The following is a 23,616-nucleotide window of genomic DNA, read 5'->3' as shown; positions in this document are numbered from 1 at the left end:
TCCCATAACGCCGGGATCACGCCCTGAGCCGAAGGCAGATGCTTAACCGCTGTGCCACCCAGGCGCCCCTCTATAGGCCTCTTTTTATAGTGTATCACAGTAAAGCCCAGAACCCACACCTAGGCACAGTTGTTTATGAACTGATTCAAAGAGGTTGCCATTTTTTGTACTATTGTATCTATTTTTATGTAACATATGAACTACTTTATAATATAAAATATAGCTTTTGCGTAGTAATTTAAGAAACTAACTTCTTACCCTTTCCTTTCCCTAGGAGCCCTGAATCAAAAAAACTGGGGCAAGAAATATCCAACATGTAGTAGCCCCAAACAGTCTCCTATCAATATTGATGAAGATCTTACCCAAGTCAATGTGAATCTTAAGAAACTTAAATTTCAGGGTTGGGATAAAACGTCTTTGGAAAACACATTCATTCATAACACTGGGAAAACAGGTAAAATGTCTGCATTTTGTTTGTGACTTTAATATGCTTATTGGGCTTAGAGTATGTTTATATCAGTTTCACTTATTTTCATGTCCTTCGTTTTATTTCATTTCATTTTCTTTGTGTAATGTACTATGAACTGCATAGAAACTATAGGTGGAAGAAACCAAATAAAATGCAGTGAATTGAAAGTTTAGGTAACATTTCAAAAATGTGTACAAAAATAAAGTGACCGAGGTCATCACGTCATGTTCTCCAATAATAGAACCATAATGCCGCCTCCACCAGAAGACGTGGTAAAGATAATGCAGTATACAGCTTATGTCATTTAATAGCTCCGTCTCTGGTTACATCACTTAGTTGATCAGAATTTCCTTTTCGTGGACACTATTGGCTCTTGTTTGCTCAGCTTCATGCTATATTCAATACTGGGATACAAAAAAAACAATCATCTATAATTAAATTTTAAGAAAAGAGATTAGTAGCGCTTCTATATAGAAAGTTTAAAATTATATACTGTCCTTAGGAAGCACTCTCTAAATGCGTTTTTTAAGACTGTCTTTTTTTTCTAAACATGCAAAATGTAATACCATAAAAAATTCCAGTAAACAGTAGAGGGACAAAATAGTTTTCAAAAGTGAACAGCTTTCCTTTTCTGATACTCTATTTTAAACAAAATTGTATGTATATCAGGAAGTTACATAATAAAAGCAAATATACTCATAGGAAAAAATATTCTAAGTTATAATAGTAGCTGTGTTGAGTGCTTCTATCATTAGTGAATTTTTTCTTTATTCTCGATATTTTGATAATGCAATTATTTGAATTTAATTTTAAGTCCCATGAGGGTAAGAATTTTTCTATATCAGTTCCTGATACATAATAAGCATTCAATAGGTGTTTCTTAATTAATGAATAATTAATAAAATTATTATATATTGTAAGATGTTAATTAAATATATAAAAGCATATTGTCCCAAATCTTGACATTTTCATTCCCAGTTTTGAAGGATGTTACAAAGAAGTAAAGCATGTAACCTCTGCTTTGTTTTCTTAGCAGACTGTGGTCAAGCACTTGCTCTGTAGAGCCACGCTTTTTAGGTTCACCACTGGCTCTTTACTTTTTTTTCTATTTATTTATTTTTAAAGATCTTATTTATTTATTTGACAGAGTGAGAGAGCACAGCAGGAGGAGCGGCAGGTAGAGGGAGAGGGACAAGCAGCCCCCCACCCTGAGCAGGGAGCCTGGTGCTGGGCTCGATCCCAGGACGCTGGGATCATGACCTGAGGCAAAGGCAGATGCTTAACCGACTGAGCCACCCAGGTGCCCTGACCACTGGCTCTTTAATGTGGAATCATGAATTGCGGAAACTTGAGCAAATTATTTAAACTCTCTCTGATTCAGTTTCCTTATCTGTAAAATGGACTGTAGTGGTATCTCTTCCTTCATTGTGTGACGTTCTGTAAAAATCAAATGTTTAACACATGTAAAGTACTCTGTGTGATACATGAATGTTGAGCATTATTGCTGTTGTGCTTGTTGTTGTATTGTTACTAATGGAAGTTGAGATTTCTAGCTAGCCAGCCAAGAGGTTGGATTCAGTCCCTAATGCCAACAGTGGTTCCTGCCTAATGGAACAAAGACTATTTAAATCTGATCGAGAGACATTAAAATCTTGCCTAAGGCTCTCAAAGGAAACATTAATCTTCAGATTATTTGTAAAAACGGGTCAAAATATCTGCTGCAGAACTCAAATAGGAGAGTTTAAGATTCTGAGTCACCACTCAGGGTGCAAACATCACACGGCTAAACCCCGTCGGTGGGAATGAATTTCCCACCTTCCTTGCCACAGTGTGGGACAGAAGTTCCGGAGCCTGATGAGGCCTGGGATGATGCTTGCTTGCAGGGATAAGGGGGTGGGACAAAAACACCTGCCTGATAAGGAGGAGGAAGGGTTGAAAGTGAGAAGGTGGGGGGCACTCCAAAGAGAAGATTTTCTTCTCCACTCTTCCATTCCCTCTCTCTTTGCTCTGTTCCCTCACTACCATCAAATGCCTTAGGAAAGGAGAGCTCTGGGGGAATGGCAATCTCAGGACACCAAATGGAACAGGGCAGGGGGACTGGAGGCCTTCTGCCAGTAGAGTCACATAGCAATTAAGGTCTTTGCTTTAGTTTATATTTGGGGCAATAAGATACATAGAGTGTATTTTGCAGTTACTAGTTAAGCTACCCAATGGTGACTTAATTGTATTTATTTATTTATTTATTTATTTATTTATTATTTATTTATTAAATAAATGACTTTCTTCATGTAGCTTTGATAGGAGAAAATTTAGTTGAAATTCGTAATTTTGATTTTTCAGAAACATAGATGCAATTTTGTGTTTTTTCTTTAAAGTGGAAATTAATCTCACTAATGACTACCGTCTCAGTGGAGGAGTTTCAGAAGTGGTGTTCAAAGCAAGCAAGATAACTTTCCACTGGGGAAAATGCAATATGTCTTCTGAAGGATCGGAACATAGTTTAGAAGGACAAAAATTTCCTCTTGAGGTAAGTCACTGGTTCCACTGGCTACTGTTTCGTTTTCTAAATCATTGAGATTTTATGTAGCATATAATTTGATTAATTTATCATCCAATTTTATAATTTATAGTTATATTTCTTTCTTGGTTAATATCTTCCTGTCTCACTAGACTAAGCTCAGTAACACCCATACTTGATTTTCCACTTCCTGGCAACCCAGAGCGCCACACTGTAAACATCTGACCAGCAAATGCTGATGAGTAAAAGAATAAGTGAAATTCCTTCCACAGCTCAGGAGGAAAAAAGGGGGGAAATTTTATCAGTTTACTGGAGAATCAAAGAAATGCAAAGTAAAATGAGAACATTTTTCAGCTTTAAAATTGGTTAAAAAAAATATTAATTATAATAAATAATGAGTATGCAGTAAAAGGAGAGAGTATTAAATTGGTAGTTGGCTTGTTTTTGTCCAGAACTTTAAAGGTTTCATTCCCAGTGCCCACCATTTCCACTTGTAACAATTTAGTCTAAAAAATAAAGACATGATCAAAAGTGTACGTGCAAAGATTTATTTACAATATGTAAAGTTGAAAGAAAAGGAAATGATTAAATACATTATGATGGAGGGGCTCCCATCTGGCTTAGTCAGTAGACCATGCAACTCTTGATCTTGGGGTTGTGAGATTACTGAAAACTAAAAAATATTTTAAAAATACATTATGATGGAATATTACAGATCTTGTGAAAATCATGTGTTTGAGTAATTTATTTACGCAAAAAAGGTTCATCATAATATATTAATGGGTTTTTCTTTTTTAAGATACTACTGCTTTTTAAAAGCAGAATATAAAACGGTATATGCAGTATCAATACTCTGATTTTGTAATACATGAAAACTAATTAAATAGTGACTGAGGGCCCAGAGTCTGAATCTAATGGACTAGGTTTGAATACTGACTTCACCATGTAGGTGTTAGTTATAGACATGACGTTATGTAAATATTTAATTTACCTAAGCTTCCATGTCTTCCTTGTGAAATTGACATAAGAGTAGTAGCACCTGCCTTGTGAAGTTATTATGAGCATTAAGTGAGAGAGGGAATTATTACTGCTGTAAAAGTAATTGAGGGAAACCAAAAAGACATGAATAGTGATTTTCCCTGGGTGATGGCATTTTAGGTACCTTTTCTCCTGTCCTTTAAATTTCCCATATTTTTAAAATTACTTATAATGAAACTGTATTACTTTTATAGTCAAAATAGTTATTGATAATAAATATAAGATGAGTGAATTATCTGTTAAAGGACTAAAAAATTTTAATGTGGATGAGCACATTTTAATTTATAGCTTGTAAATTTATGTTTTTCAATATATTAAATATAAAAAAACACATTTATCAAGTTTGGTTTGTCAAAGAAATAAAAGTCAATTCATTAAACATATAACATTGTCACTTCGGAGGGTTTAGCTCTGTCACAATACTACTTATTTAGAGTAAAGAGGAAAATCAAGAAAAACCCTAACAACAAGAAAAGCCCTGAATCAGCAAAATAAATGGTAATAGACTCTGTGCAGTAAACCTGAAGTATTTTTCTTATTTAAAAAGCCTCTCACGTTCTCTCAGAGGGATTGTTTGTTTGTTGCTTTTCTTTCTTTAAACTCTCTGCATGTAATTGTGCAAGCAGGGAAACTCGGGGATATCCTTGACTTGGTCTTTTTTTTTCTGGTCTCCTGCATCCTACAATGAGGTCTTCTCAGTTCTGCCCCTAAATGATGTGGGAGGGCAGAAGAAAGTTCAGACCACCTTTGTCTCTTACTTAGATCGTTAAATGTCCCCCAACTGGTCTCCCTCTCTCTAGTCTTATTCTCCTCCATTCCATGCCCTCTTTCCCCAAGTCCTGCCACGTTCCCACCCCTGTTAGCCGAAATACATCCAGTGTTCTCTGTTGCTCTCAAGAGCAAAGGGCCAGGACTACCTCATGGGCCTTCCCAGTGTGGCCCCTGCCTTCCCCTCCAGCTCTGTCTCCTCTTCTCTCCCACGTGCTCAGCTGCAGTCACAACCAATTCCTTCCCATTTCCCATAGTTCTCCTTCTTTCTTGCCTACTGGCCCTTCCCAAGCCGGCCCCACTGACCTGAACATACATTCATCTCTTCTGCCTTTTCAATGGTCAGTTTTTAAGCTGCTCGTCTTCAGGGGTTAGTTTAGCAGTCCTTTCTCTGAAAAGGCCTTGTGATCACCCAAGGCAAGAGCCACTGCCTTCCTCTGCTCCACACCTGCTGTTTCTCCAGTCAGAGCCCTAACCAAGCATTAGTCTTCACAGAGGCTTTCTGCTCTTCCCTTAATTATTCTTCTAACTAGCTAAATTACCCGATTTCCAAGCTCATGACATGGGGAGCTCCAAATTGTAAGTGAGAGTAGGGGCTGTTGTCAACAGACACATGGGCTGATGTAGAAATTAACAAGGAATATAGCCTGGTGGCAGAAGAGGACACTTAGACTAAGGAACTTAATATTCTTCTTGGTATTTTTTAGGCAAAAGCAGAGTTTCACTATTAATAGCATGCACCTGGGTGGTGCAGTCAGTTAAGCGTCTGACTCTTGGTTTTGGCTCCAATGGTGGTCTTGGGGTCATGGGATCGAGCCCTGAGTCAGGCTCCATGGTCAGCATGGAGTCTGCTTGGGGCTCTCCCTCCCTCTCCCTCTCTTTCTGCCCCTCCACCCTGCTCTCTCAAATAAATAAATAAATATTTTTAAAAAATTAGAACACAGTATAATAATGTCCAAAAAAGGTAACTCAGACCATCAAGAAAGGTGTGTCCAATCAAAGAACAAAACCATATTTGAAAGAATGCCAGCAAAATAGTTAAAATAACATTTGATAATTTATTACATTAGATAACTGTTCTAGTATAGTATTACCTCAGCTTTCCCTGGTAATGTCAAAGTGGTCATTTCTGTCCCAGATGAGTCTATCTTTGTATTTCCTTCCTCACTGAAGGACAATAAGTGATAGTAAATGCAGTTGTATATAAGTGTAATTGATAAAATATTTGAAACTATACAGAATGTAGAATTATACAGTTTACAGACTTTTTCAAATAGTATTTACTGAATTGGTAAATTATTTTATTGTCTCTTTGGTGACTTTTGTGAGGTCTTTCTATATAATAAAGCTGTCTTTTTTATATTTCATAGATGCAAATCTACTGCTTTGATGCGGACCGCTTTTCAAGTTTTGAAGAAGCAGTAAAAGGAAAAGGGAAGTTAAGAGCTTTATCCATTTTATTTGAGGTAATCATTCTACATAGATTTAATGCTAACTTAATTCCTTCTTTAATCACATGATGTGACACATCAAAGCATACTTTTTAACATATATAAGAGCTCATAAGTGGAATAACTGGTGATCACTTTCAAACAACAGCCCCTTGGCTGGTATGTTTAGAAGGGGACTCTTGCATTCATTAATGGGGTACGTCCCTTCAGCTGGAGTAAACTGTCCCATGAGGGCACAGGTTTGCATATGTGTACATGCAAAGCATCATAATGATACAGAGCAGAGACTCTGAATCAACATTTTTAAAGTGTACTTTTCTCAGTGGAAAATTTCAAAGGTAGCTGTTTTTTTGTTTGTTTTATTTGTTTTTATCTTGCTGTGAAAGAAAAAAGTATGTATTGGGAGGACTTTACTTTTGGATACTTAAAATGGAATTCACTAATCATTTTATTCAAGAGTTAATCAAATATTTTATCCCATTCTTAGAATGTCATTCTTCTTTAATAGGTTGGAGTAGAAGAAAATTTGGATTACAGAGCAATTATTGATGGAGTCGAGAGTGTTAGTCGTTTTGGTAAGCTATTTGGAGGAATCGCTTTCTTCCAGATTTCCATTTTAGATGTATTTGAATTTCTATAGTATTACAAAAATCAGTTGTCCCAAAAGGAGGAAGGAAAGACCTTTTCAAAGAGGACCCATCTTTTTTATACAATTTATCCATGTTTCACTAAAGAACATTTTATCTGAAATTTATTTCTACATGTCTCACTAAAGAACATTTTACCCAAAATTTTTGTCATGTAAAAATCATAAAATGTTAACATAAGTAGGAAGTTGAAGTTTTCTAATTTTATTCTTGAAAGAAGTCTAATTACATCATGCTTTTAAAATGTATCTATCGATTATAGGATGCCTGGGTGGCTCAGTTGGTTAAGCATCCGACTCGTGATTTTGGCTCAGGTTATGATTTCAGGTCTTGTGATCAAGTCCCAAGTTGGGCTCCATGCTCAGCGGGGAGCCTGCTTGGGATTCTCTCTCTCCCTCTGCCTCTGCCCGCCCCCCCCCCCCCTCGCCTTGCATTTGCACATGTGCTCCTGTGCTCTCTCTCTCTCAACTAAATAAGTAGATATTTAAAGAATAGAAAATAAAATGTATTTATCTATTCTGTCTGCATTGTACATTTGTTAAAGACTCTAATTTATAATCTGAAACCAGTTAATTTTATAAAAAGCATGTCTTAAAGTGAAAAGAGAATCGTTACTCAAGTTAAAACTTAATTTCCTGGTGCTTTCCTCGCTAGGTCCTTTGCTTTACCATTATGACAGGGTTTTTGGAAGAAGGTGGACACTTACATAGAAAAAAGATGCCGTGTGCTTTGATACTGTTCTGCCTGCTATCTCATGGATCTTGTCAATTGTCACAGCAAATGCTTGTAACAACATTGGCAAGAGACAGCAAACCTGTTATTACCGTTATTTTATTTTTAGTAAGCATCCACATGCACGGTATTAATGCTGCCCTGAGTTATTAATAAAATAAGGATTATTCCTCCCCAGGAAGCTGCAGACTCTTGAAATCGGGAAAAAAATTCATATAGATCCTTTCTGAGAGCAAAACCTGGGCCTAGGATTGATTCATCTTTGTCAGTCACATGTGAGGACCTTAACTGACAGAACTTTTCAGAAGTCAGGAATTTGTGAACTCATGCAGTGCTGCTTTCATTGGGCTCTTTTGAAAGGTGCAATCAATGCAAGATGAAGTGGTTATCGCCCTCCATCACTAGATTGCAAAATTCAACACTGACTGCCATAAGCCACACTTCATTTTTCCCTCATTTAGTCAGAAAGTGGATTCTATCAAGACTGAAAGAAGGCAGCTAGCTTGAATTCCCACCCAGAAACTTGTGTAAAATATGAAGTCTGAGCGTTCCCGGGCCTTGCATCAGCCCGTGGGGCCAACGAGAGTGGTGTTAACGCTGGCTTTGTTAGTCCTGACTTGTGCGACTGTGGCATTTCGGCCACCTCTGGAGGCCTCTTCAGTTATTTCTGGGGTTCTCTAAAAGGGTCACATGAGGATCGTATGAGCTTAAGAACCAATTTGCTCATGTTCTTTGGCTAAAGTTTACTTTTTAATATTCACTATCTGCAAGCCACCGAGGGAAGCGCTTCATGAGAGCCCCTGCTGTCACCTCATAACCTCCCTGAGAATCTGGATTCCCACCAGCACGATGCTGACTCATCCTGGCTCTTCATTTGGAAGCAGAACTTAAGTCTCTCGGACTGCCTGGGAACACATCCTACACTGTGTTGACATGGCACCGTCTTAAATCTTACTGTCCTAAGTAGTCAAGTTGATTTTAAGTTTGTAGTGGCTCTTCCCTAGGATTTGACCCTATCTTGGTCTTTGTCTTTATCTCTTTATCTCTCTCCCTACTCATCTTCCCCACCTGCTCTCAACCTCTACGATAGAGGAGCATCTGATTGATTGGTTAGTCACCAACACATGTTCAAATGAATAGTGATTGAATGATCACAAATACAGCAGCATTGACTCAGGTGTGATCCTCACCTGTCTTCACACTAGTGAGGCGATTCAGATGAAGCAAATGTTTTTGCTAGACATATATTCAAAAAAATCACCTATTCCAATTTTCTCGAAAGACAGTGGTCTAATTGAAAAGCTCTCCTGTAATTGAAAAGTCCTCTGATATCCAAGACAGAAATTTCAGACATGTATGTAAATAACGTTTTAAAAATAAGGTACAAAACAGTTAACATTTCAAGAAAATTCTCCATTTCGCCATCCCTATTCAGATCTCACCCCTTTTCTTCCCTTTCGGGCCTCTAGCTCTCCTGGTGTCATTTCATTTCCCGCCTAATTGAGCAGTGAGTCAATGTTTGGCTCCTTACTTAATTAGTATTCTCCACATCGACATTTCCACAGAACATTCGTAAGATAAATTTCATCTTCAGCAGAAAAAAAGAAACAGTTGTAGCCCATTGATGATTAAGAAGGAGGTTATTTAATCACAACATTTTTCAGATATTAAAAGCATAAATCTGAAAATAGGAAACATTCACATATGAAAAATATTTTTCTCGGTTTCAGAGAACTTGAATCCAAGTCTGAATTCTGATAGTCTCATGTTGAAATTAAAAGAGAGGGGGGGGCGCCTGGGTGGCACAGCGGTTGGGCGTCTGCCTTCGGCTCAGGGTGTGATCCTGGCGTTATGGGATCGAGCCCCACATCAGGCTCTTCCGCTATGAGCCTGCTTCTTCCTCTCCCACTCCCCCTGCTTGTGTTCCCTCTCTCGCTGGCTGTCCCTATCTCTGTCAAATAAATAAATAAAATCTTTAAAAAAAAAAAAATTAAAAAAGAGAGGGGGACATACTTGTAGAAGTTACTAATTAATCCATTAAACCAAGCATAACTTGAATTTTCTAACGGATTTAAATTAGATTTAGGTTGTATATACATGACGTTATCCATTCAGCCAAGCAGATTTTCATTTCTAACATTCAGTCTTAAATTCAGACTGAAAGCAGTTATCTATAATTTTAATTATTACCAGCATCCCTCCTTCCTTCAAAAGTTTCTGGATTGTAGAAAAATTAGCAGTCATTAATTTATTTTTAAATGGATTTTTTTTTTCTTTGAGGCTTTCTGGATATGTCCAATCTTCATGGAGTTTAGAACTGAAATAGACTATTAAAATAATCTAGGCCAGTCATTTTACTTTATAATGTGGAAAGTGAATTCAGAAATAGTAACATCTTGCAAAGGCTTCACTCTACTTTGGGATGGTTAAATCACCTGGGGATGTTTTCTTGAAAATGTAAAAGCTCAGGCCCTACTGCTAGAGATTTAAATTAAAATAGGGTGGGGTCTGGAACACTGGGGTTTTTTTGTTTTGTTTTGTTTTTCTTTTTTAAACTCCCCAGATTATTCGAAGAAGGGGTGAAATTGTTGCCGGGCCATGGATTGTAGAATTTCTCAGTTGTCTTCTCGAAGGAAAGAATTCGGTCAGGAGACCCGAGAGAGATTTAAAGCAGCAAAGGTTTCTTTTTCACTTAGCAAAAAGCCACAGTACACTCCAGAAGCAGAGGAGCGGGCTGACCCGAGGATGGGTGGAACGCGCTGTTTCTCATTGTGTTCTTTTATGGGGGTTGGTTTGGTCTCCCTCCCATCTCGTCATAATCACTCCACCCTTGGATCCGCCTTGGTTTCCTCTGCTCCCACCTTTCCCGCAACTTTGTCTTAAGTCATTTGAGCTCCTAAGCGAAACCCATGACTGCAATGCAAATGATATTATAATAGCTTCAGGGTTCCTAGTGGACAAGATCTTTCTTAAGTGCGCATGCTCCAAAGTTGAGGCAGTCTCTGAAGCCGATATCTTCGCTTATCAGTTTGTGCTGTACCGTAAAACTTTGTTGTCAGAGAGAGATGGGGTGGTCTCTGGGCGGTCTCTGGGCGGAGGATACCCTTTCTGCTCAGAACTAACTGCCTACACTAACAAAACTCTACACCTGCCCCTCGCTAAGGCTAGATTAAATTGGATGCAGAGACTGCTTCTGAATGACTTAAGTCTCCTGGAAGGAACAGAGGGCATGCACTGGGCTAGATGCGTAGGATAGGAAAATGAGCTTGACCCAGATCTCGCTGACAAGCAGATTGCTGCCGATATGAGTGAGGGCTGGTACACAAAAACCTAAGTAGCCAAGACAGTGCTGTTGGTAAGTGCTGTCGGAAAGGTCCAAAAACAAATATGGGACGATTCAAGAAGAAAGACATAATTGGGTTGTTTCAGAGTTGTAAGGCCAGATGGACCTCTTAGGAAAGCTCTACCAAATTTTTAATAGGAATTCTCTATTCTGGATACAAGATATAAAATCAGTATTATTGTATACATAAATAAAATCAATATTTATTATTGTATATATTGTATCCAGAATATACTTTCCACTCTTTGTCTTACCATTTATTTCCTTAATAGTGGCTATTGATAAATAGATCTTAATTATCATGTGTTAAAATTTATCATTTTCCCTTTATGATTAACACTTTTTTGTGTGCCATTTCAGAAATCTGAGCCTACCTTAAGGTTAAAAATAATTTTCTGTTTTCCTCTAAAAGCTTTATTATTCTGTTCACATTTAGATCTACAATCTATTTAGAATTCATTGTGCTTAACTTGTGAAGTAGGGAATCGTGATTCACTTTTTCCCATAAGGATATCCAATTGATACAGCACTATTTACTGAAAAGGCAGTCCATTCCAACTACATAGTAATTTTTCCTGTCCTAAATCAAGTGACCATATATGTATGGGTCTGGGTTCTCTATTCTCTTTCATTATTCTCTTTGTCTGTATTTGCATGAATATTCACTATCATGATATCTATAGTTTTATATAATAGGTCTTCCTACCTGGTAATGAAAGTTCTCCAGTAACTTTGTTATTGCTCAAAATTGCCTTAACTGTTCTTTTCATTTCCGTTCAATTTAAATTTTAAAATCAGCATGTCAGTAAATACACACACATACACACATGTACAAAAGTCTCTGGGATTTCGATAAGATTTGTTGACTCCATAAATCAATTTGGGGACAATCAACACCTTCACAATACTAAATCTTCCAACCCACAGATTTGGTATTTCCCATCATTTTAAGGTTTTATCTAATTCTTTCAAGAAAGTTTTGTAATTTTCAACATAGATGTTGTACACATCATTTGTTAGATTTACTTATATTTGATATTTTGTTGTTATGAGTTACATTGTTTTAAATTTCCTTTTCTATTGCTTGATATTGGTACATAGAAATATAATTAATTTTGGTATATTGGTCTTATGTACAGTGACTTTACTAAACACACTTATTAATTCTAAGCCTGTAAATTCTTTTCAATATTTTACATGCACAATCATGTATTTGCAAAATATGATGGTATCATTTGTTCATATCCTACCTTTATGACTTTTTTCTTTTTCTTACTTTATTGCACTGGCCCAGTTCTCCAGTTCAGTGTTAATTAGAAATAGTGATAGCAGGATTTTTTTTGTCTCATTCTTTATCTCTAGGGGGAAGCTTGCCCAGTAAGTCATTCTTAAATACAGTATTTATTATAGGTTTTTGAAGATAATCTTCACCACAATAAGGTTTTGTTTTTATTTTCTACAAACTGGTATAAGTCTTCTCCAATGATTTTACTGTATCTATTAAGATGGTTATATGATTTCTGAATATCTTTTATATGTAAAATAATCTCTCCAGTATCTTGCTAGTATAAAGTTGAAACATTTAACCCTATGTAGTGATACATGTAAGGAAATTCAGAATATGCTGGTTTTATCACCATTTTGAAATATAATTGTCTTAAAATTTCATTTCTTATTTAATCTATAACAAAACAAATATCTCTGTTTCATAGAAGCTTTGAACTGCTAAGTTCCGGTATTGAGATTCCAACTGTTGTTACTTTGTAGGGAAACAGGCTGCATTAGATCCCTTCATACTGCTGAACCTTCTGCCAAACTCAACTGACAAGTATTACACTTACAATGGCTCATTGACATCTCCTCCCTGCACAGACACTGTCGACTGGATTATTTTTAAAGATACAGTTAGCATCTCTGAAAGCCAGGTAATCTTGGCAATTCAAACAAATGCAGTAATTTGAAGCAATTTAAAAATAATTATTTTCTAAACTTTACTACTGAATACCTATTTTAAAGCATTTCCAGATGCCTTTGAAGCAGATATGTTAAATTGTATGTTAAATGATTTTTTTTCCAGTTGGCTGTTTTTTGTGAAGTTCTTACAATGCAACAGTCTGGTTATGTCATGCTGATGGACTACTTACAAAATAATTTTCGAGAACAGCAATACAAGTTCTCTAGGCAGGTGTTTTCCTCATATACTGGAAAGGAAGAGATTCATGAAGCAGGTATGTATTGAGATATAATTTTTCTACTATTTTTATAGGAGGTAATTGCAGAATAATGGAAAATATACAAGACTTAGATTTTTAGAAATATTTTTTTATTAACTTTCTAGCTATAGGTAAGCTATTTAACTTCTCTGAATCTCAGTTACCACATTTATAAAATAGCATTTAAAAACAGCTCTTCTGGGGCACCTGGGTGGCTCAGTCAGTTAAGTGTCTGCCTTTGGCTCAGGTCATGATCCCAGGGTCCTGGGACTGAGCTTTGCATTGTGGGATCCCTCCTTCTCCTTCTCCCTCTGCCCCACCCCACTGCTTGTGCTCTCTTTCTCACTCACAAATAAATAAATATTTTAAAAACATTAAAAAAATAAAAATAAAAACAGCTGTTTTTGGGGCGCCTGGGTGTCTCAGTCAGTTAAGTTTCCCACTCTTGATTTCGGCTTAGGTCATGTTCTCAGGATCGTAAGACTGAGCCCGTCCACACTCAGCATAGAGTCTGCTTGAGATTCTCTCGCTATCTCTCTCTCTTAAAATAAATAAATAAAATCTTCTGAATAAACAATTAATAAAAATAGCTGTTCTTCCCCCACACAAATAACCCCATTTTGCAGATGAGAAATACTGAGATTCAGTAAGGACAGTGATTTTTTAAAACACACAGTAATAGATGGCAAAGCCACATACACAAATGTCCAGATTCACTTTATGGTGTTTGTCTGTGCTATGAGCTCTAGAAAATGAATGAACAAGGGGATGAGGGGTGCAGAGCTTGGGGAGATCACTTCTGGTTGGGGTGGTCAAGAGCCTGTCTAAGAGAACATTTGAGCTGGGTCTTGGCACGTGATTGGGGTTTTAAAGTGCTCATCTTTGTGTTAGCAGCTCTGAGGGGAGAACATAGTATGCAGTAGGGATTGAAAGCAAATGCACTGAGTTACTAATGTATAAAAAGGGAATCTTCCCTCCTGTTTCCTTCTTTGGGGCAAAAGAAGTTCGTTAGGCTCAAGCAATGTAGAGAACACCAGGGGCAAGTCTCTGTAGTGCCTCTGTGTCTTTTGAAGTTGACCCACAGTCAGAAGCCTTTGAAAATGTCCGGAGGACACAATCAGATGCATCCATCGAGTTTTCCTTTTCAGTTTATACTGATAGTGTCCTGCTTGAGGAAAGAGATAGGTGAAGGACCTTTGCTCTGGGGACTCAAAACCTTTTCCAAGTACATGGCCTTCTTTGATCTCGGCTGTACAATGAATTTTTGGCCATCTATAATATTAATCTAATAATCATCCGCTCTTGAAGATTAACATTCAAACAGCATGTTTTTATTATTTTAATGTAATGTTTGTGAGAATTATTTATCCTTTAACAACAACAAAATAGAGCACAACAATGATGAATAGCTACATTTAACGTGACCATAAATTTCTAATTGAATTGCCCCAAAGTGAGGAAATTTCATTATATTTCTACCAGCAATACTAAATACTATAACATTCTGTCTGGTAAATAATAGACAATTGATTAGGGGGGAAAAATCTACATTTAACCATCTCCTTTTAGAAAAGACAATAGACTAAATAACAAATGAGATAAATGTGATTTTTCTTTTCTATGTACTTTTGTCATTTGTATTTTATTAAAACCTCGCAGGGCTTTCCGTTGCTTTTAGAATAAAATCCCAACCACTCATCATTGCATGGTCCTGTTTAGCACTTGCTAGTCTTAGCATTTATTCTCTGCCACTAGCTTCCTTCTCTTGCCCTGAATGAGCTCTTTGATGTCCCCTGACGATGGAAGACCACATTCTCCCACGTTACATATGACGCGCTATTTCCTTGCCAAGGCATGCTCTTCCCTTCTGTCTTCACTTGCTTGCCTCCCCGTCCTTCTTCAAGACGCAAGCAGACTTGGCATCGACTGGGGCTCCATCTCTGAGTCTGTCTCCAGCCTCGTCAAGCCTGGCTGGGGCCCAGGCACAGGACTGCGTGCTCGTGAGGGGGCCGTGGCCACAGAGTACGAAATCAGTGAGGCATCCAAAGTGCATAGCAGTTGCCGCAGTCTGACAGTTGTCTGTTTACTTCTTCGTCTCCCCCACTGGACACGGAGCCCGTGAAAGAAGTAACTAAATCTTTACCTCCATTGCTGGGCTAACATAAAGCTCTCATTCACCCAATACTCACCAAATGACTGAAAGAATCCATTTTTATATAATAAAAATACGGCAGGGGTGCCTGGGTGGCTCAGTCAGTAGGGTGTGCGACTCTTCATCTCAGGGATTTGAGCTCAAGGCCCACGTTGGGCATGGCGCCTACCTAAAAAAAAAATTTTTTTTTAAATGGCATTGGCTTTTTTCACAAACTGGAATGATTGAATTCTTAGTTTTTCCATCATGAGCATTTGCATTCAACAAGTCTTTATTATAATTTGCCGAGGGCATATTCCTAGGATGGTTTTCTTCTTAATGGACGTATTATCCCTCTTCTACTTTCTGGGACTGAATTTGAGAATAAAAATTGAGGATTGCATTTATGTCCAGGATTTAATCTTTATTAAATTTAATCTGAAAACAAGTTTTTATTACATGAGCCTTATTAAAAAGGCAGGAAACACAGATAAACACACAGAAAAAATTAAAATTCCCTATATGGGATTTGGGGACTTTCTCTTTAATTAAAAATATATTCTTATATCTCACAAAAATGAGACTACAGTAGATATATGTTTGTCGATTTTATTTTACTCAATGATACAATATATCATTAATGCACCATTCTTAATTTTGTGTAGTAGTCCATTGCATAGCCATAACAGTTTACTAAACCAGTTCCTCAATTTTGGATGCTCAGTTTATATTTATATATTTTGATATTATAGATACCTAGCATCCTCATTTTGACCAAGAGAGAAGGGGTGGCGTGCAAATTGTCAGAATTCAGCTTTCAGTAAGTGCATTGTGGAAAAATATATTTTGCAAAAAACATTGCAAATAATTGCAAAAACCATGTTAGGTCTATATATCTATGTAAACTCCTTGAAGATAGAGATGAAGCCTTACTCATTTTTGTATTCATAGCAGGAACTCAATAAAAGTTTGTGAACAAATGCTTATTTTACCAGACCATCAGTCCTCTATTTTTGCATTTTTATGTAGAGCTGCCATTTATTAGAGACATTTCTTTTTGGCATCATGGAATGGACACCGACTCTTCTAAGAATCACAAAATTTAATAGAACTTTGAAGGAGTTAGTAAAAACTGTCTCTTAGATAATGAGAAACATGTGTGAATAACCATACAAACACAGCATGAGTGTAAAGTAGGTGAAGTTCAATGTCATCCCATACCTTCCAGGCACCAGATGTTTTCCTGCTGCCTTCTTAGCAAGACTCTCCCACTAAGAAGCAGGGACCTCCTGAAGCCCAGTGGGGAAACCTTGGGCTTTATTTAAAGTCCAGTAGACTTATGGTATCAAACCTTGCTGTCGGTTCTTATTAGTTAAATAAAAATTGTCAAGTTACAAGGTGCCTGGGTGGCTCAGTTGGTTAAGCATCTGACTTTCGGTTTTGGCTCCGGTCTTGATCTCTGGGTCGTGAGATTGAGCCCGGCTAAGGGCTCCGCGCTCAGAGGGGAGTCTGCTTAAGATCTCTTCCTCTCCCACTGCCCCTCCCCTTGCTCACACGCATGCACTCTCTCTCTCTCTCTCTAATGAATAAATAAAGTCTTAAAAAATTGTCAAGTTACTTCACCTATAAAATTAGAGCTAAAAGGCCACCTTGTGAGGTTTAAATGGGCTAAAGTTTGCAAAGCAGTACAGTCCCTTGAATATAACGTGTCCTGGACTTACAGCCACTATTATTATAATGTGTGTATATATACACACTTGTGTGTGTGTGTGTGTGTGCGTGTGCGCACATACATATGGGGACAAGCTATCACAACAATTATGGGGTGCTATTCAAGTTTTCCATGATTAAGGCTTTTGTTCGTTGAATAGAACCATAAACGCACTTCTGATGTCGTTTACTAGCATTGCAATATATTCAGTGCAAACTTTCTTTAAAAAAATACAATATAAAATGCCTTTCAAGGCAGGTTTGCATGAAAGAGTGTCCCTATAGCCTGATATTGTATTTGAGCTGGAGAAATTTTCTATACTTTCCTGAAAAATGTCACGATGAATTAAACATCAGTAGGACTCACCTTCTCGAAGGTCAGTAGTTTAAATAGCATTCATTAAGGTCACGTGTATGTTAACACTGTGGTCCAACTATATGCAGAAAAGTGACCTGAGATTATTTGTTTCTTAGACGGTTATATATTTTGTTGATGAAGTTACAGTGTGTCCCTAGAAAAGACTGACCGAATTCGGTGGAATCTGAAAGATTCCTTTTGGCTACTTACCTAGAGTGAGTAACGCAGTCATTTAGAGGTACAAACCAGTGGCAGATCATTTCTGTTTACTATTTTTAACATTTGTGGCAATGTTTACATGTCGTTTTATTAAGATCTGCTGCTGCCTGAGGGGAAATCACAACCGTAATGTTGGTTGTCTTCTGAGTCTGTAAATTTTCAAGTTCTTCGCAACAACGTCATCAAAACACGTGTCTCAGTATTTTTTGAAGTGAGGCTCGTCGGCCTCAGGGGAGGAAGTGGTGGACTTGTCAGTGTGTATCACAAAGTGCTTTTGTCACGGGCTGTTCAACTGCACCGAACTTCAGCTCAGTGGGCAAATAACTGAGTAAAATCTGGTGACATCTTAGGTAATTGTGACATTTTCCCTGCCACTCCCCAAGAATCATCCTTCTGTCTTCTTACCTGACCCAGAGTTTTACCCCTAGACCATGGAGCTAAGGCTGGACCTCAGGCTGCCTGTCCTTCTTCCAAGCCAGGCACTTAGAACAGCAAAGGGGGAAGGAGACTCAGGCCTCCCTTGGCCATCGGCACCAACTTTTGTGATTAGCTGAGAGACTTGTCACGGCCAGAGTTGTCATGCTCTCTTCATTTGTATTTCTCCTTCTTTGTTTATTTTCCTTTTCTTTTTCCACTTTTTCCCTTTTTCCTTTTAACACTCGGTGCTTCACTCTTGGGTACACGTTCTGCAAGCCGTGCGCCTCTGTCCGTGAGGCCCTCACTCTTCCTTTAAGTTCATGACTTCTTATCAGCTACAAGTCTGTGAAACTTTTACAACTCTAAGTGGGAAAACCGTGTAATTTTGAAAGCACGACCTCACTTGGTCTCAGTGGCACATTTTTTACAAATTTATTTTGCCTTCTTCTGTAACTGCGGTCTAGGACATAGAAACTCAAAACACCCTTACATTTAATAGCTTACTGAATTTAAAGGTTAACAGCTATCATAGGATAGAGCTTCCTAAAGGCAAGAACAGCGCCATCTTTATTTGTATGTCCAGAGTGCCTAGAACCGAGCATTGAATGTTCAAAATCGGTTTCAAAGTAAGAACACTTAGAGCTCCCTTACAAAGGAAACTATATCCTCATTCTGTCTATGTGACCAGCCTTTACATTTGTACTGAGGCACTTACTTGTATTCTCTGTGACTTGACATGGACCCCAGATTTGTCACAGCCTGGCTCACGGCCAGCGGCTTGCAGGAACCGGATTCTCCTTCTTGGCCAGTGCTCCGGAAAGAATCCGTAACTGCGACCCAGATCACGTGTAGCTTGTGCAAAGGAATCGGGGTGGGATTCAGTCCTAAAGAAAGAAATGAGGCCTCAGTATGGTTCTGAACTCCCCATAATCAAGGAAATTATTTTTTTGTTACTATTTTATTTATATGTCAGTTAGTATCTTGTATTTGGTGTGTGAGTAAATGTGGATCTGGAAAACCCTTCCTTGATTTTCAACCCAGATAATGTGCTTTATAGAGTATATTTCCTTCTAATATGATAAGCAAATTTCGGTAAACAATATAAGGAAAACCTGGAAAATTTAGTACAAATTAATGGCCATTACATAGTTTTTTTGTTTGAGCACCAAGTTTTGTATATAGAATGAACTAGATTATTATTTTAAAAATCCATTCCTACCTTATAGGAGGGCAGCCCCTTGGCAAGATCATAAACAATAGAAGTACAGGTTTTTCTCCTGAACACATTCTAAAGTATATTATCTTTTCCCTGTAAAATCCCCTATTTCAGCTAGCATCTAAAAGATAAAATTTAGCTGCAGTTTTATAACCTATTACTAAGCTATTGATTATCATGAAACAAAAGAAACATTAAAAAATAAATTCCTCATTAAAATGTAAGTCTAAAGTATTAAACAAACTATAAGCTCTTACAGATTTATAAAGCAGGAAGCAAAAGAATACTAATTCGATGACAAGGAAATGCAAGTTTCCTTTTAAAGTCCTACTTTATATTAATGCTGATTCTTTAAATTTGAAACATCTGCTGATTTCAACTATTAAGGCAAAATAAACACCGACACCCAACCAAAGTAATTTTCTGCTAATTAGGCAGCAGTTCTTTGGGTATTTTGGCAGCTAATAATTTTATATTTTCTCAAGAGATTTTTGCTTTGTGTGCATGCATAAAAACTTTAATGCATTTTAAGATAGTTTCATTTTGGGGGAAGAGAATAGTTCACTTTAGATCATTCCTCCTCTCTAAAAAGAGGGATTGATTTTTGCAGGACAAAATCTACGAATGATATTGTCCAGAATTGCCTTCAAGCTTCTAAAAACGAACACGGGGTTCATTAGAAGCAAGATTGAGGCAATCTTGTCCTCCAATGATAGTAGTTCACGTGAGTAGCTAGCTCACTTTTGAGATGATCAATGATCTTCTGCCATCTGGTGGCCACTAAGGAAGTATCACTAGATAGAGTAACGACGATGTAGTCTAGACCTAAGTCAGAACGCATTTTCTTATTCTGAATTCACGCTTTTTGATGAATTCATGTTTTTAGAGAATTGTCCTCTTACTCCCAAAGGAACACCTCACCCTAAATCCTTAATAAACAACAACAACCCCATAGTTTTTACGGTGAATAATCCTGTCTCTAACTCATATAAAAGTGTATATATATGTTTAAAGCATATATATTTAAATTTAAAGTACATATATTTAAAGTATATAATTTATATTTTTTCTAGATCACTTGTATACCATTGGTAGCATAACATACATAAGCTAAAATTCCTATTAAATACTGTAGATGCGATTTTTCAATTGACAAGATCAATTGTTAGTTTTGGCTGCCCTCTTGTGTTCATGAGCAAAACTACAAGCTAATATAAACAAAAGGCCTTTGGTCACAATCTGATGCTGCTGTTGCAATATTTTCATTGAGTCTTTGTGGCTGTCGACCACTGGCTGACTTAGGTCAACTGTATGGTCCCACGTAGTGGCTTTGTAACTTCAGGTATCTCCTAGAAGCAAAGCTTGGGTTCTGTGAATCTTTAGCTTTAGAGAACTTTCTCCCTCTCTTTTGCAAATTTATCTGGCCTTTGAACAGATTATATTTATTGTTTTGCTCCATTAGCACATTATCATAAAATTTTATAATTTGCATCCTTGTGATTAGCTCAAATTATCACACTATGAATGTATTTCAGAAAGTATCAGAATACTTTTTTTGATAGGACTAAAATTTTGGCATGACTCCCAGCACGGGCTTGAATTCATTGTAAGAAGTCCCTGAATGATTTTCAAAGTATTTTTTCAGATCAAACAAATCTTCTAATTTCCCAAAATTAATTGTTTAATCTATTGAAAATGCCAAAGTGGGATTTTTGTCAGCAGGTCCGAAAAAATAAAGAAACGATAGTTTTAGTTGTTCTTCCATGGTGTTCTCTAATAGGGAATTTTAAATTATTTCAAGGATTTTGAAACAACAAAATGTCTTAGAACAGATCCTATTTTATAATTTAACATTTTTCTCATCCTGAGCCAAAGATACTTGTCAAGTACCAAACAAGAGAAATAAAAACACCACAAGCTTGGAGATATCATTTTTTTATGTCTAAAAATGAATTTATGTGCCAAATATATCAGAATGGTGTTTTAAACAATATAGAAATAAATAAATAAATAAATAAATAAATAAATAAATAAATAAATAAAATAGAACTAGAAATAGAAAGAAATAAATAGAAATAAAAAAGCTGTGGCTCTTATGTTTATAACTTACGACAGGACTCAGGACCTGTTCAGGAAGAAATAATATAAGAGAACATGCAATTAATGCAATAGCAGTGTTAAAGCAAAGCAGACAGTTGAAAATGACAGATCACTTCAGCAGAGATCAGAGCACGCATTCTAGGAGGGAGCATTTGACCTAGACCTTCCCGAATGGGAAGGTGGGATGCAGATAGAGAAGGAGGGAAGGAAGAAGTGTTTCACATACAGGAAATGGCATAAACAAAAGCTCCACAGTGAACTGGTGTTAACTTTTTACCTCCTGTTGAAATAAAACACAACACATTTTCAGAGAATATGTTTTACTTGTTAAAATCCTAGAGGCTGGCAGTTGTATCAATAACTACTCTCTCTCTCTCTCTCTCTCTCTCTCTCTGAAGTTTGTAGTTCAGAACCAGAAAATGTTCAAGCTGACCCGGAGAATTATACCAGCCTTCTTGTTACGTGGGAGAGACCTCGGGTAGTTTATGATACCATGATTGAGAAATTTGCAGTTCTGTACCAGCAGTTAGAGGGAGAAGACCAAACCAAGCATGAATATTTGACAGATGGCTATCAAGACTTGGTAACTATAAGATCAGTTGTTTCATGTATTGATAACATTAGAGTTTAATTTTCATGGAAAGAACTTACAAGACTTTAAATTGTTTTATTGGTAACACTAGAGTTTAATTTTCAAGGTAAAAACTTACAAATGATTATATTGTTGCCCTAAACTTCTTGTGAAACTCTCCAGTAGGGAAGAGGGGAAGGAGAAACTGTACTAAATTAGGTCGAAACTTACAGGGAAATACACTAGGTTCTTTTTTGTTTTCAATTACAGGAAGATCACAGCTTTGCCAACAACATTATAGAGTAGATGCTTATAGAAGACTTAGGACTTAGAGTTCATCTAGTGTAGCCTCTTTTTACAAATCAAGGAACTCAGAACGGTTAAATACCTTGACCATGATCTCACAGTTGTGGAAATAATTTGAACCTGGAATCTTAGTGCTCTGATACTGTCATATATCATTGCCCCCGGCATACTCTACCAGCGCAAGTAAATAGAGTAGGGGACTTTTTGCATCAAATTTCCAAGTAACAGATGTGAAGTCAATTGAGTCAGAAATTTTGGAATCCATAGCAATTGCACTACTGGGTATTTACCCCAAAGATACAGACGTAGTGAATAGAAGGGCCATATGCACCCCAATGTTCATAGCAGCTTTGTCCACAATAGCTAAATCGTGGAAGGAGCCGAGATGCCCTTCAACAGTCGAATGGATTGAGAAGATGTGATCCATATATACATCAGAAAGAACAATTACCCAAAATTTGCAGCAACAGGGACGGGACTGGAGGAGATTATGCTAAGTGAAATAAGTCAAGCAGAGAAAGACAGGTCAAAAACACTACTGAACTGTGCATTCACACAGCTGGAGTCCCACCAGGCCCAGGAACCTGCATTTAAACAAAAACTGGCCTTGTTACCATGGTGCTGGGTATCATATGGACAAAACTGATAAAATATATAACAACTTTTTAATCCAAGTGTCTAAAACAGAGACATTATGCACTATGTATGTCGTGCATATTTATAAGAATATGCCATTTTTTCATTTCATAATGATGTTAAGAAGATTAATCTATTACTGTCTGGCTTATATATTGTTATGATAAAGAGATAAAGTGGTTTTTTCATTGTGTTTTTCACATTTTGCTCTTTGCAAATGTTATGTGTTTATTTGCCTAAAATATTCATTTGTAGTTTTGGGTACTCATTTAAGAATCTGATGAGTTCCAGTTAAAAATGAAACTTTCTAAAGCTAAAATTGATTTTTCAAAAAACCAGAAAAGCCTAATTCACAAATATCACAAGTTCAACTTAACAATATTGCAAACGGTTTTCCTTAGATTAATAAGATATATGTTCCGTTGGCAAATGAGGAAACGTTTTCTAAAGACAGATGTCTATCATGTTAGTGCTCTGATGAGAATAATCCATTTGTGTAATTACTGACATCTTTCTTTTAGGGTGCTATTCTCAATAATTTACTCCCCAACATGAGTTATGTGCTTCAGATAGTAGCCATCTGCACTAACGGTTTGTACGGAAAGTACAGTGACCAGCTTATCGTTGACATGCCTTCTGATGACCCGGGTAAGTCCCGATGCCTTTGTATCTGCATGAATGAGGCTAGTTTCGTTACTGGGTACAATGGTGCTTTATCTCTGACTCTATATTATTTTGGCCAAAAGGCAAATGATTTTTTTTTTTTTGGTCTG

General features: G+C 37.1%; 1 protein-coding gene across 2 annotated transcripts in view; it reads left to right on the top strand.

Moving 5' to 3' along the window:
* The window catches only part of PTPRZ1 (protein tyrosine phosphatase receptor type Z1), a 168,848-nt gene that overhangs the window by 90,749 nt on the left and 54,483 nt on the right, over positions 1–23,616 (top strand). For both annotated transcript variants that reach the window (XM_087860861.1, XM_045792758.2), the window contains exons 3-10: positions 275–454; positions 2,845–2,996; positions 6,164–6,259; positions 6,753–6,819; positions 12,734–12,891; positions 13,044–13,194; positions 21,729–21,913; positions 23,365–23,491. In XM_087860861.1, coding sequence (XP_087716987.1) covers positions 275–454; positions 2,845–2,996; positions 6,164–6,259; positions 6,753–6,819; positions 12,734–12,891; positions 13,044–13,194; positions 21,729–21,913; positions 23,365–23,491 — 1,116 coding nt within the window. The remainder of the gene's footprint in view (positions 1–274; positions 455–2,844; positions 2,997–6,163; positions 6,260–6,752; positions 6,820–12,733; positions 12,892–13,043; positions 13,195–21,728; positions 21,914–23,364; positions 23,492–23,616) is intronic.

Source organism: Ursus americanus, chromosome 3 (genome assembly GCF_024610735.1).
Source record: "Ursus americanus isolate L20-20 chromosome 3, mUrsAme1.1.p, whole genome shotgun sequence".
NCBI classification, from domain to species: Eukaryota; Metazoa; Chordata; class Mammalia; order Carnivora; family Ursidae; genus Ursus; species Ursus americanus.
This window is presented reverse-complemented; position numbering and strand designations above follow the sequence as displayed.